Below are 14869 nucleotides of genomic sequence, written 5' to 3' on the forward strand. Positions count from 1 at the left end.
ATTCTGACATCATATAAAAATATGAGAGCACATTTCAAAATATTTATATCCAGCCTTCCTGCTTTCACCAATCTATTAAAATGATTACAGCGTTAACATGTTAAATTGTATTTAGCATCTTATATTAGCGTTATGCTTCACTGGCAGTGACCATTATTAAAAACCAGTGTCTCAATCTAAACATTCAAGAAAAGGAAGATCCTTCACTTCAGAGATTCCCAAAAATGGCAACATTTCCAAATCCAGCATTTACCACAATGTAATTGATGTAAAATTAAGTTATTTAGAAATACTTACTAAATGCAGAAGCAGCTATTTATTAACATTTTAACAGTTGATTTAGTTTTATCGACACATTCTGGTAGAACAGGTCCATGAAAACATTTATCATCTTTATATGACCCAAAAACTCAAAGATTTAATAATAATAAAAAACCCAAATATTTGCATTCCCATTTGTCAAAAGTACAGGCCTGTTTTATATATATAAAATGAATCTCTACTTTTAAGTTTATTTATCATCTTGCATGAGACAAAAAGCTTCACACTGCAAGTGGTTGAAATTGTGAATTTAATATTCATTAAAGCACTTCATGCCAGCAGTCACCTGCAAAGAGCAGAAGCATCAACTGCCTGTAAGTGTGTGGTTCAATACATTTTAAAAACCCAATTAACTTTCCTACCCACGTTGTTGCACATACCTGCTTTCTGTCTGACGTTAACGAAAATAAAACCCCAACCAGCGCAGACACACGCCAGTTAATCCTCGTTAGGAAAAGATCAAGTGATTTGTGCTTTAAGTGACGCCTCAAATGTGACTCTGGACATCTTTTACCGCCATGTTTGAGCTAATGACTGCGGACCTTATAAAGGGATTAAGGGTTCAACACAAACACAAAGCTTCAGCCAAAGGGCATCGTGAGGCTTTATGAGATGGGAGGACCATTAACAGATTTCACTGAAGTCGTGGGCAGCAGCTTTAAAGGTCAAACACACTGTAAACGGCACAATTACCAGACAAAGCCGATCCAGAGTCACAGCAGGCGGCTTGTCTTTTACAGACAAGATGCAAATGGTGATAAAAATACAATTGATTTGAAATGGGCAGATAAAGTGCAATTTATATCATATTTGTTATTAGGAAACCAAAACAACTTAAATGTATTCATAGGATATTCACCTTAGTAAAATACATTTTGACATTTTAAAACAGAAACAGTGACTAATTCTCTTACCAACGCCTTGAAAACCCGATCAAAATGAAAACATACAAAGTCTTACCAAGTATTTTCCTCTAGTTTCTAGTGCAAATATTTTAGCTAACTTACAGGTAACTGTTCAGCAAGATATAAAAGTCTGTTTAAAGTAAATAATTTCTTAATATTGTTTTGAAAAAGATTATTTCCAAGTGGAAACGAAAAGAAAATGAAATTAAAAACTAAAATCAAGTTTGGCTTTGTAAATATTTTTTGTAGCAAAAGCTTATTAATCAACGTAGATCCAAAACTATTTTGTAGGTTTCCTGTATTTGTAGTTTAGAGCTTGTTAGAATAAATTTATTATTAATATTATAAGTGCCATTTTATTGGCAACAGGGAGTTGTAATAACAACAAGAGAGAGTTAACTTTTTTCCCCTAATATCAAACTTAAGTCGTTTTCAGGGATACATTAAATTAAAAGAGCTAGACATACAAAATGTCAACTGTGTTTAAATAGGGAGAAAGAGAAATCTTTCAATCAAAAGATGTTACAGATATTTTATTTTACAATATTATTGGAATATGAAAAATAAAAAAAAGGGGTTTATCTTTTGTAAACAGCTTTTGCTCTCCTGCCATTGCTGTGACTGTGAGCCAATTCAACGGAGATGGAAAAATATTACATAGGGTTAGGGCTAGGGTTCTCAGGCTTCATATTAGTGTTCAGACAGAACTCTAATATAAATAACACTTATGCAAAATTTTATCTTTTACATATTATATGAAAGATAAAAATGTGCTATTTGAATCTTTTGAGAACATTGTTTTTCAGATATATCTTCATTTAGCGCGCCAGGTTTTTGTGGCATTTATATAAACATTATTAAATTCAAACATTTATTGTGTTATCTTTATGAACATCTTCTTGGGTCTCTCAGCCTTTCACTGCAAATTTGTATTAAAATCAGACAATGTTTCTTATAAATATATCCTGCTTTTAATCCGCTCACATATTTCATTTGTCCTGACCTCCTTTTGTACCACGTTCAGCTATTCAGAAACATTTTCCCGTTTCAGAAACAGAGCTGTAATTTAGAGACGGCAGAGGGGAATAAAAGCTCTCTGCATTCAGATGACATTATGTCCGACACGGCTACATTTTTATTCAATGACTAATGGGAGGGTTATGTTCTGTTTTTATTCAAGCACTAAAATTAAAACAAACGAAAAAAAGCAGAATGCAAAAAATTTAACCCTAAGTTCCTCTATAATTTGAATTCCTAAATAATTAAAACAGTAAAGAAGCTTACTTCCTGTCACTTCAGCTAAATTAACATTAAATCAGCAGGATGTGAGTAAACAGACCAATAAAGAAGCAACCTGAGCTACAAATGCAGTTAATTTGCATTTCTTAAAGAGCATAGCAGTGAAGGCAGCTGGAGAACAGAAAGGCAAAGGCGAGGTCATCCACCCACTCGAGCCCATCTCTTACCTCCATCTGCTTCCAAGCCCTTTTCCTCAAAGCTGCGACCTCCCTAATGTTAAAACAACAAACAGCTCGCCGCCCACCAGGCCTCCCATCAGCCGTCACTGTTTCCGACTGTCGGTCCTCGTTCACGCTTCGCCACCACGACGTATAGAGTCAGAGCCAGACGCGCTGATTTGATCATACAGAACTCACACTGATTGTTAATTCAAGCAAAACTATCTTATTATTATTATTATTATTATTTAGAACTCTGTTCAGCATCCTTTAATCGATTGCATAAGTAACCTTTTTCAGTGAGCCTGAGGCAGGTCACGCAGTCTCTGTTCTCATTTTCTACGATTCTCTTATTTTTACAAAATAAAAAGTTCAACCTGGTCACAAAATTTCTGCCAATTTCCTGAGGGAATGTGTTTAAAATTCATGTTTTAAAAAATATCTTTTCCTGAGATATCTGAACAGATGATATATTTTAGAGAATTGGAGCAGAAACACAGGAACAGACTTACATAACAATGATAATACAGCGTATATAACTCTTATCTAAATCTTACCTGAACAACATGAACTTTTTGTTTCAAGGTAACAGAAATCACATGTGGGGCACCCCAAAGTTCAACCCTCGGATCCCTCTCATTTAATATCTACATGCTCCCATTAGTTCAGGTTATAAGTAATAAGATAAGCCACTATATCTACGCAAATAATAAACAGCTCTACATTACAATGTGACAGATAAATGTCTGGATGTGCCAAAATTCCCATCAGCAGAACTGACACAAAACTGAAGTTTTTATCTTCAGACCTAAAGACGAATGATCTGGAGACAACGCACAGCTTCAGTTTGTACAGCTGAAACCCAGCGGTCAGCCCTGATATCTGGGACTCTGACCTGAACCTTCAGAGCCACATTAAGATGGTTACAAAGTCGGCCTTCTATCACCTGAAGACCATCTCCAGGATTAATCACAAATCTGGAACCAACAGCAACACAGCTGAAATACAGAGTTCCTTTAAATTAAGACTAAAAAATACACCTGTTTAGATTAAAAACAGGTGTATTAATATTCTCAATTTTACACAGATTAATATTCTCAATTTTATATTTAGAAGAAAACATTTGAAAAAGTGTGATGTTTATTGTCATGTATTATGTGTTTATGGTGTAAAACATTTAAACTACCATCATTACATGTGTGATAAACAAATAAATTTGACTCATAACTGACACACTAAACAGAAAATGTATTATTTTTCTAAAAACACCAATATTTTAAAAGTTAATCTATCAAAAGATTCTCTAAGTAGGAAAGTGGTGAGGCTGTTAAAAATAAAGGGTTGAGTTTTTACTCATTAAGAAAAATCTCATTGGTACACTCTTTACTCTGGGATTATTAAATTAAAATCTTGGCTGTACCAAAAAAATGTTGAGATAGGTCTATGGAAGAAATGTTCATTATAGTTATCACAAAAGAATCAACCTTAGATAATGACATTTAGACTTTTCAGTTCTGCCCATTTTAAATTCCTTTCAGAATGAGCTGTTGGTGTCTGGTGGCCACGCCCTCCAACTCTGCACTCGCAAGTGAAAATGGCTCCAAACAGAGGAGCAACTATACAACCGTACATCTTTGAAAAGCAGAAGTAGAGCCTCCTGCACAACCAACAAGAATGCAGCATGTGGTCTCTGAATGGTAAATCACCAACAAAACACTTCTCTTTTCCAGCAGCCATTGTACCGCACATAGAACAGTAACACCAGTTTACCAAACATGCTTGGGTTGTCAGGTAACGGCACAATAACTATCAAAATTGACTGAACTGGGAAATTGTGGCTCATTTTCCTGACACCAAAAGACATTAAGTTATTGACAAAAAAAGGCTGGTTGTTTTCTTAGGCACTTGGGCCGTTTTCAGAAATAGTTCAGACCCAAATGGAAACACAGAACCGTGCAAAGTGTGAATTTTGCATAATAGATCCTTTTAAAATTAACGACTAACCACTTCTTTTCCAACATGTTTCATAATCTAATCAATTGAAGCTGTTTAAGCTAAATGAATAATCATTTTTTAATCAACTTTTCCTCATGTAGAATCGGTATGAAATGATTTTAAAACATTTTGAAACTGGCCCATTAGATATAAGTGGTTTAGACGTCATTTCTTCCTGTTGATTTTAAGACACATATAGCAATCTCATATAAAAGACATGATTATGTTGAATAAAGATAAATCCTGATGTTAAAGTGGACGAAAGTCTGAGCACTTCTGCCACATTTAAGATCACTTAAATGTCAGCACATTAAGTCATTAAATGTCGAGGAAAATGGTATTTCTGTCAAGACAAAATGGCACAAACACATTTCTCAAAATCCAAGTTTATAGGGGACAAATGTGCTTGTCCTTTTATTCAGTTTTCAGAAATATGTGAAAAGAAAGTAATCTCTTCGGTGGCTTTTGGTATTTAGGTCTGAGAAAATCGCTGAGAAACTGATTTCTCCTGCCTGAAATATTCTTTCAGCATCCATCCCCTGTTCTTTGGATCACTATCCTGCTGAAAGACTCACTTCTTCAGATCTTTAATCCTAGTAAAATTCTTCCACTTTCGTCTCTGAGGCATGCACACATTTTCAGCTCTTCAGTTAGCCTTGACGTCCCTTTGAAATCTGTACAGCTGATTATGGTTTATCATGCCTTTTGACGAGTTAATGACGCTACTGCTATAAAAAGCCATTGCTGTGCACATAATGACTGCAGCTCCAGGCTTATTGGAGAAATTAGACTAATACAACTAAATTAAATAGCTGCACTATAAATAACTGTGTCCATGTGTATTTTGTTATATGATTATTGAGATTCATGCAAGATTATGAATGCAGCTGCAGTTCTTTGCATTAAAGCCAATTATTCATAAAGTATCTCATCTTAATGAATATTATTCTTGAGACTGCACTTGATTTCACACTTTATAATTAAAATATAAGGTAAATTGAACTCTTATGACCGATACATTGACAACACGGAAGCAATAAAGGAGGGGTCACATTGATTGGATCTCCGAATATAATTTTCCATTAGCGCTCATCCCTTCCGAGCCCAGAGGCTGCTTCATTAAGAAAATATAATGATTCCCTTCGTTAACTTTGTAGTGATTTGCCGACCTTTGTAGCTGCATTGCGCCCACTCATTTTGGTTTTAAACGAGAAAAAAAGCAGCATCCATATGCAACAAAGTAGCCTTTGATGCGCGGCTAATGAAGATGGAGCTGGTTGGCTGTTTACATACTGCTACTGATTCAGGTCACTACTGTTTCATCTTGATCTTAAAAAATAACAGTAAATGTTTGTTTCTAAGTTCAGAACATGATTCAATGTCAAAGTTGAACAGACAAGTTCTGATGCCCTTTAGTCCAGTATAAATAGCATGTTTTATTCAAACACTAAATTAACACTAAGCCTTTGATTTTTGTAATGATATTTATATTTTCAGTGATATTTGCTGTTCTTTTTCCATTACCTGAACTAGGGACCAGTAACCCGTGGGTAGTGGTTCAGTATCTCTCCAGTTCACTCTTATTTTCCTGTTCACTCTTGTTCTGCAGATATGAAAATATGAAAATATCTGCAGAACATATATTTGACTTTATTTATAACAAGAGGTGCCAACACTTTGTGCCTTGGAGGCCAAAAATGTCAAATTGAAAGTAGAACTCTTTTTATTTTTCTTCATAACAATTCTAATTTTAATTGTTCAACTATAACCTAAACTCACAATACTTTAATAAAATAAGAAAACCTGTCAGATTTCTATAGAAAAAGGGACTTACAAATCATTTTAGATTTGAAACTTAAAAAAGGTCCCACAAGTTTGTCAGATTAAAAGAAAAAAAAAACCACTAAACTATATGGTTAATTTTTTGAAGTTGAAATTTTCTAGATATATTTTGTTCAAAAAAACAGAACTCAACAGAATAAAGTCTCATTAAACAAGAATGATTTGGTGCAAAAAATTGTAATGTAACATGTTTTGTATAGCCCATAAAACTGTCCTAATATATTCAAGGAATAGTCACCTTTAGAAATTTGCATTATCATCAAACTTTTGCAACTAGTTGTTGTTTTGAAAACGCCCAAAGGGATGACATTAATTACATTCTCATCCAGAAAAACAACATTCCAGGTAAATAACTGTGTTCAATACCTGCTTGTTGTGAAACTGCTTTTCCTAAGCAGCATAATTCTTGAATTTGAGCTAATGAGACAAATGCAAAGAGCACATAGATCCCCATAATAAATGAAGGAAGAGATTGACAGCGCTGCGCTCATACAAGGCTCTATTAAAGTGGTTGCCATGCCAGCTCCACAGCAGTCAGTGACTCCATGTTAAACCACAAGCTCTTAAAGCTCTGCTATGAATAATTCACCACTGTTAACAGCAGAGGAGAGTCCCCGCTAATAGCATTTTGGGAAATTTTATATCCAACAAGAGCAACAACAACAGCCAAGAAGAACTCGGGGTTAATCCCATTATTCCAGAAAAACTGAAACAATAATCCTCCTGAATGAAACGATTTTAATCAGCAGGAGGAAGGAACCGGGTCTAGCCTCCCACAACCTCATCCTCGTTTGCAATTCCAATGGAGTGTTGTTGAGGATGACACAACTAATCACCCACCATTAGAAAATCACAGCGCAGATTCAAAGAGCCGTCTCTCTGGGAGCTCAAAGCTGCAACCTGGAGCAAATCATGCAGGACGTCTTTAAATTTAGCGCTTATGCTCAAGTGAATCTCCAGTCTTTAATTTGTAACGGCAGCTCTGGGGGGCGAAAGTGGTTTCTAACCTGTTGGATCACACCTGTTACTCTGATTCACTCGATGTTTGGAGAAAGAAAATCCATAAATATGCCTTCATTTCGCTCTCCCCCAGGCGAGGGGGTAATTTCCCAAGCTGTGCAGGATTTCACATGAAAATTTAATGACATACTTTCTGCTTTGATACAAGCGTCCGTTTCATGAGCCTCGCCTGAAGCCCTAAAACTGCCAGTAAACCAAAAATTACTTCTGAAAATCTTCATTTCTTTTACAGGAATATAAAAACAGAACAACATCGTTAAAAGCTTGGCCACCCTAGCAAATCATTTGAGAACCACAAATACTGGAGCTCCACAAACATATGTAACAGCAATAACCATGGCAATATCAATAGTTGGAGGTTGTATTTTAACCATCATGCATGAAAACTCTGTTGATCTGAAACTTGTGGCTCTCTGTCCAGGGCAGCATGCAAATGGCGGCAACACAAGTTTATGGGAAGTACTCTAAATATTAAAATAGTGATTTTATCATGCAATTAACGTCATATTTTAAAGACATTTCTTAAAGAAAATGTGCCAACAACAAGCTGCTGAAAAAGTAATAAATCCTGGAATTTGAGCAAACATGTCATTTTTTAAACTCAGGGAAAATAAAGTAGCTTTTTTGTAAGCGGTAAACTCTACAAACTGGCATAGCATTTCTCTTTGGTGAAAAAACAGAAATAAGTTGGTTACAAAACATCTGTACACTTTAAAACACTAAATTTTACCAAGTATTTTTAGTCTAGTTTCTAGTAGAAATATATTAGTACATTTTAAATAAGACAAATCTGAGTAACAAGTAACTTTTCAGCAAGAAATGTGAGCTTGTTTTAAGTCAATAATTCCTTAAAATCTTATTTTTTTTAATTACCAGTTCCACTGTCAGATTATTTCAAGTATAACAAGAAAACTTGTATTTTTCCAACAATTCCACTTGAGTTAGTTGTATTTCAAGTGTACTAAGATATTTGAACTAGAAACTAGACCAGAATACAAGTAAGAATAGACAGATTTTCTGCTTTGTAGATTGATGAATCTCCAAACATAAAATAACTCAGAGGTCAAAGCAGATCAAATTCATACAGAAGCTCACCCTTAATAAACCATTAACATGTTTTGTTATACTGCCAAAAAAATACTGTTTTACAGACTAAAAATAGTTGGTTTCAACTGTCTTACTGTGCTGTGATTTCTACATTTCTGCATTTTTAGCGACTTTGCTAAAAATTGCTAAAAAATTTTAGCAAGATAGATGATCAGTTGGGACTGATCATGTATCTTAATTTTTTTATGAATTACTATCTAATTATTCACCTAATGGAAAGAAATCCCAATTTTAAGAGGGATTATTGCTTAAAAATCACTAACTCACCATGTGGCCACTGATCGGTGCACATTGATTGTCAGTGAAGGAGTGGCTAATGACCAAAGATTCAGACTTTCTTTGAAAATAAACCCAAACGGTGCTGCAACACAAAGCTCAATCCTCCACCATGTTACTTTTTTCACCTCTGAAATGAAGCACAGACACTTTGCTAACACCAAAAACAACCTCCTGCAGACTGCCCATGCATTTTTTATGTTTTTGTCACAGATTTCCGCCAGTCGGAAACCAAACCCATCAAACGAGCCCACAGCACTGCTGGACCCTCTGTGTATTTTCTCATGTTTTATATGAAGTGTGATTTTTTGCAGTTGCACTGGGAGCCTGAAACACAGACGAAATCACAGAGCGGAGAGCGTGAGCCGCTCGCAGCTAAAGGCCCGTCGTCTGCAGTTCTGTTAACAAGGAGAGACCAGCCAAAACACGGACGGCCGCAACAAACAGGGCACGAAAAGGAAAGGAGAGGAAAGAAAGGAAGGAAAATGAAAGGAAAGAAAAGGGAAAAACTATTTGGATTTTTGTTTAACAAAACGTTTTATCAAAATTAGATGCACAATAAAAATACAGTTTGAAAACAAATGTCACATCAAACTTTAAATTAGTTGAATAAGGGAAAAACAGAGTGAAAAGAGAATAAAGAAAGGATAAAATGAAGATAGATAGATAGATCTGATTTGTATCTACAAACCAGATATTTTATTAATTTGTAGTTGGGACTGATCATGTTTACATAAATCCATCTCGTTACTCTCTTTTACTTATGCAACGCTTCAATCTCCTGGCGTCTATCCGAACTGAATCGAACCAAATCGAACTGAGCCGAGGCGCACCATGCCAGGCTGGCGTTCCCCTCAAACAGATTCAAGTTCACGTAGTAATGTGTGGTAAACAGATGGATTCAGCAGCAAGGAGAGATTTATATTCAGACTCACAAGAAGTCTGACACACTCACACCTCAAACATTATAGAAGCCCCCTCTCCATCTGGTGAGCAGCGACTGTTTTTGTTTTCCTCTGCCCAAAAGATAATTTAGGACTGATGATAAGAAAGGAAGAGAGAGAGCTTCACACTTCTCTGTTATTTGTTCCCTGTTTCTCCTCCCTGAATGTGACGCTGCCACACTCCCACTCTTAAAGAGAGACGGAGGGAAGGAGGAGCGACACACAGAGCCGCTCTGTTCTCGGCTCCTGCTCCGCCGCTCAACGCTCTCCCATCCACCGCTGAATTGCGCCGCTCGACAGCCGACAGCACTTTGCAGCCTGAGCGAAACCGCAGGAGCTGAGCCGGAGGGGGAGACGCCGGGCGGAGAATGGAATGGAACCTCAGAAGGATGGAGAGTGAACTGAGGCACATCAACCCAGACCTGCTGCAGCCCAGCAAGAGCTTCAAGAAGCCGTCATCAGGCACCATCACCCTCAATGTCGGCGGCTTCCTGTACACCGCCCATCGGACCACGCTCTCCAAACACCTGGGCTCCTTCCTGGAGGAGCTGGCCAATGGGAAGAAGGCGGTGCAGCACACCGACTCCATGGGCAACCCGTTCATCGACAGGGACGGCCCCGTTTTCCGCCACGTGCTCAACTACCTACGAACCGGAGAGCTGCAGCTGCCCGACGACTTCCGGGAGGCGGGGCTCCTGCGGCGCGAGGCAGACTTCTACCGCCTGAGCGAACTGGTGGAGGCGGTGAGCGAGTGGGAGAGCCAGCGGGCCGCCCAGCGTGAACCCGCCTTCCTGGAGGTGACGGACAGCCACGAGAGGTCGCAGGGCCTGAAGGTGTACTGCAGCGACACCTGCTTCATCGACAAGGTCAAAGGGCGGCTGGTGCAGATCTCCAAGAGCAGGCTCGACGGCTTCCCGGAGGAGTTCGTCGTGTCGTCAAACGTCATCCAGTTCCGCCACTTCATCAAGTCGGAGCCGGGCTCGCGGCTCGTCCTGAAGGAGGACAGCACCTTCCTGTGTACGCTGGACTGCCTCAAACTGGAAACGGTGATGCTGGCGCTGAAGGCGGGCTTCAAGCTGGTCACCGCGCTAGACAGCAGCAAGGGCTCTGTAGTGGCAGCAGAGGCCCTGCACTTCGTCAAATAGGAAGAAGGCAGAATAGGCAGGAAGGGGTTAACAGCCACCAGGTACTGTAGGTGTTGTTCTGTGTAACGTGGTAGAAGACTGACGGATTGAGTCGTATGTATTTACTGAACAGCAAGCATACACGGCAAAAACACTATTTAAGTTTTTAATTTGCTCTGAAGGGTTGATGCACATGAATTAACATTTTGGTAAATGCGCCAAAATGCTTTTTTCCATCTGTTGTCCCTGGAAAGTGGGTAACTGGTCTAGCTAAAAAGCAAAAGTTAAAATAACTTTATACAAATTTTGTCAATAAATATAAACAGTACACTGCAAAAACTCAAAGTTTTTATTATTATTTTTTTTATTTATTTGGTAGGATGGATGATGCACATCAATGTTTTTGTAATTGGGCCACAATTAGCCAAAATGCTGTTTTTTTCTAGAAATTCAGTAAAAAACAAATAATGATACAGCTGCAATACAAACAAAACACTGCAAAAAATTAGATATTTTTTAATTTATTTGTTAGGGAAACTTTACATTAACATTTTTGTGAATGTGCCAGAATTAGCCAAGCCTATTTCCCCTAGAAACTTAGTCATTAGTACAGATAATAAAGAAACATTAAATTGGCTTAAAACTCAATTTGTCAATAAATATAAACAATATATTGCAAAAACAAAAAATTTTAGATTTTTAACTAAATTTTTTATTTGTTTGAGACACTTTACATTAGTTAACACAATTAGCGAAAACTAATTTAATTAATTTGTTGTCCCTGGACAATGAGTAATTTGTGTAAATAAAAACAAACAAAGGTTGAAATTCATTTAGTCAATAAATACAAACAATGCGCTGCAAAAGCGCAAAAATATTGCCAAGTATTTTGGTATAGAGCAAATGTCTTAGTATTTAGTGTAATATTTTGAAATAAGACAAAACCATCTTTCAAGTAACTCTCCAGAAAGATAAAGGAGCTTGTATAAGTCAATAATTTCTTCATATTGATGAAAAAGTGATAGTTATATTAGCAGATTATTTCACTCCTAAATTGAGAAAAGTGTTTTGTTATAAGTGAAATAACCTGCCAGTTGAACAAGTACTTTTTGATCAATATTAAAGAAATACTCCCTGAAAACAAGCTCATATTTCTGTCTGTTTGCAGTGCAAATAAACTAACAAACAAACACAGACATTATAAAAATGTATACAAATAACTAAAACTAAATTAATCCTTCATGTAGAAGCCAAAATAACACATGGTGGGATTAGGAGAAAATACTTATTCAAAATGTTGACCGAACTGAGGTGTTATGAACCAATTCTTTAAATAAATTATAAGTAGTAAGAGGTCTGATGTTTGAGGGACAACATGTTATAAAATACTTTTTAGTTCTACTTTAAATATTTTAGTTCACCTGAAATAAGACAAAACTAACTTACAAGTAACTTTTTAGCAAAAGATAGGAGCTATTTCAATCAATCAACTTTATTTTTGTACGGATAGATTGATTTACACAAACACACCCACAATAAATATAATATAATTAAATGTGTTCAGTACTTCATTAGGACCAGATAAAAATATATATATAAAGTCAAACTTTGGAAACTTCTGGCAACAGAAATAAAACTAGTTTTATTCTGCTTAGATTTCCATTTGGAGATCAACTGGATGCAGATAATTAATCTCCAATAATTAGTCATTAATTCCTTAGTGGAAAAAGTAATATTACAAATGAAAAGCATTTCATTTGTAACATGAAATGTCTTGTTATAAGTGAAATAATCTGCGAGGGGAACTAGAACTTTTTCCATTAAAGTCTTATTAACTTTAATATCTTGCTGAAAAGTTACTTGTAATTGAGTTTAGTCTTATTTTAAGAGTAGTAGTTTATTTTCACTAAAAACTAGACGAAAACAGTTGGTGGTATTTTATGTTTTTGCAGTGTACAGTCTGGTGACAGCTTCTTTTGATGTGGTCATCTTAATTAAACACTTTGGTTTTTAACTTTGCACAATTTCAAACTTAAGTGTATAACATGTTTCAGTTTATTTATTTGAAATAATTAAAATTTTAAAAAATATACTGCTGTAAAATTGATCCAATAGAAGTTTTCAAATGTGTCATTTAATTTTGAGACATAAATGTTAAGAAAAATATGATATTGTCCCTTTTTTGTAACTCTGGTTTTTACACTATTAGGTAAACAAATTGATATTAGCTGGTGAATTAGTGATGCGATGGTTTTTTTATGATTATTGTGACCTTCCCAAATAAGAAAGAGATAATATGAAGGCTGCAAATACAATTTTCAATTTTTGTTTTCAGACGAGTTGCCAAATGCACAAAGGAGAATTAAATATTGGTCATTGAGGGCAACATGAACGCAGTATAATTAAATCTGAGAGAATTATTTTTGAAATGAAGAAAAACAGAAGAAATAGTTTTTTGAGACACTGTGGAACAGGAAGTTAAATACTGATTGGGTAAAATTGAGCTAAGTTGCAGTGATTGGTCAGAAAAAAAGGATATACAGAAAACATTAAGGAATTAGATTTGTGGAAATGTTGCAAGTTGTGAAAATTGCAAGTCTGCGCAAAGTTTGTAAATTATTAATTGCATTTCCATTAATAGTTATTATTGCAACTTCCTGGAGGGACTGATTGGTCCGACTATCTATTCTGATACACCAATCAGTCATGGCTGCTGCTCCACTCAGTGATTTTATGACAGGAAATTTTTCCAAAATCCAAGTCTGTCTTACTTCCAAGAGTTTATAAGTGTCTAATCAACAGGTGGGGGAGGGAAGCTTTAAAGCCAGGAGAAAACAGCTCAGGCATCTCATGAGAAAACAGCTCAGGCATCTCATGACTAAGACTTTACAACGTGTGAAAACGTCGAAACTTGTAACCAGCCCATGCATCCTGCACAGTGGTGGCTTATAAACAAAGTTTACAGCATTTCAATGTCAAAAATTTGCACTCTCCGTTTCTCCAACTCAAAATAAGCCGGATAATCCGTCCTGAACAGCTTTGGATCCGTTTCTGCTTGCAAAAGCTTTCACAACCAGCAGTGATGTGCACTGGTGTGCCATTCAGCTTTTATAACGGGCCTTGCGTGAGCGCGTGTGTGAATGCGTGTGTGTGTGTGTGCTTCGCTGGTGTAATAGCTTGTGTTCAGTTTATTAGCTTCTCTGGAGCCTGAAGGGGGAAGACAAAGCACAGAATAAAATAAAACTTCACCAAAATGTTTAAGTGCAAAGAACTGTGATGATCGTAAGGGCTTTGAATCCAGCATGATGCATGTGCACTGAATAATCCGCGTGGTTGTCAGCGCTGTGAGCCTCTGTGAAAGCCACTTGTCACTTCTATGACTTTTAAATGTGAATATTTTGCAAATAAAAATAACTATCTCCAACTGTTGCCTCGACTGTCTCTGCAACTGTTGCCTCAATTGTCTCTGCAAAACCCAATGCACAGTTTGTGATGTTAGAAAGCAACAAGGCTGCTTTTTGTGACAACACTGACCTACAGCCTTAAGCTGGAGCCAGCTGAAGAGCAACACTGTTGATCAATTTACACAACAAAATTACCAGACAGTAAATGAAGTGAATGCATGCACTCTAAATGATCTGCAAACGGCCAATATTAAAGACAGAGTCTGATTTACTATTGGTTTCAGGACAGCTCTTCAGACCCTCTCCTATTGACCCTTTGCAACTACGTCACTTAATCATTCCAGGCGCCAAAATGGTCGTCGGAAATGAGGATCAGAATATGGAACAAAGCGATTGTTTTCAGTTTATTCGTGGTTTCTACTTGTTAGCGTCGAGCTAATTTGTCTTTGAATGCAACACACCTGCTTGGCCCTC

General features: G+C 36.7%; 2 protein-coding genes across 2 annotated transcripts in view; one reads left to right on the plus strand and one right to left on the minus strand.

The window, feature by feature from the left end:
• Positions 1–14869, minus strand: part of LOC129361172 (general transcription factor IIF subunit 2-like) — a 47115-nt gene that overhangs the window by 14033 nt on the left and 18213 nt on the right. The window lies entirely within an intron of this gene.
• kctd4 (potassium channel tetramerization domain containing 4) lies at positions 10085–13834 on the plus strand. Its single transcript, XM_055031906.1, has one exon. The coding sequence runs from the start codon at positions 10236–10238 to the stop codon at positions 11010–11012; it is 777 nt and encodes a 258-aa protein (XP_054887881.1). The 5' UTR covers positions 10085–10235; the 3' UTR covers positions 11013–13834.

This window comes from Poeciliopsis prolifica, unplaced genomic scaffold (assembly GCF_027474105.1).
Source record: "Poeciliopsis prolifica strain line A6 unplaced genomic scaffold, Auburn_PproV2 SCAFFOLD007, whole genome shotgun sequence".
Lineage (NCBI taxonomy): Eukaryota > Metazoa > Chordata > Actinopteri > Cyprinodontiformes > Poeciliidae > Poeciliopsis > Poeciliopsis prolifica.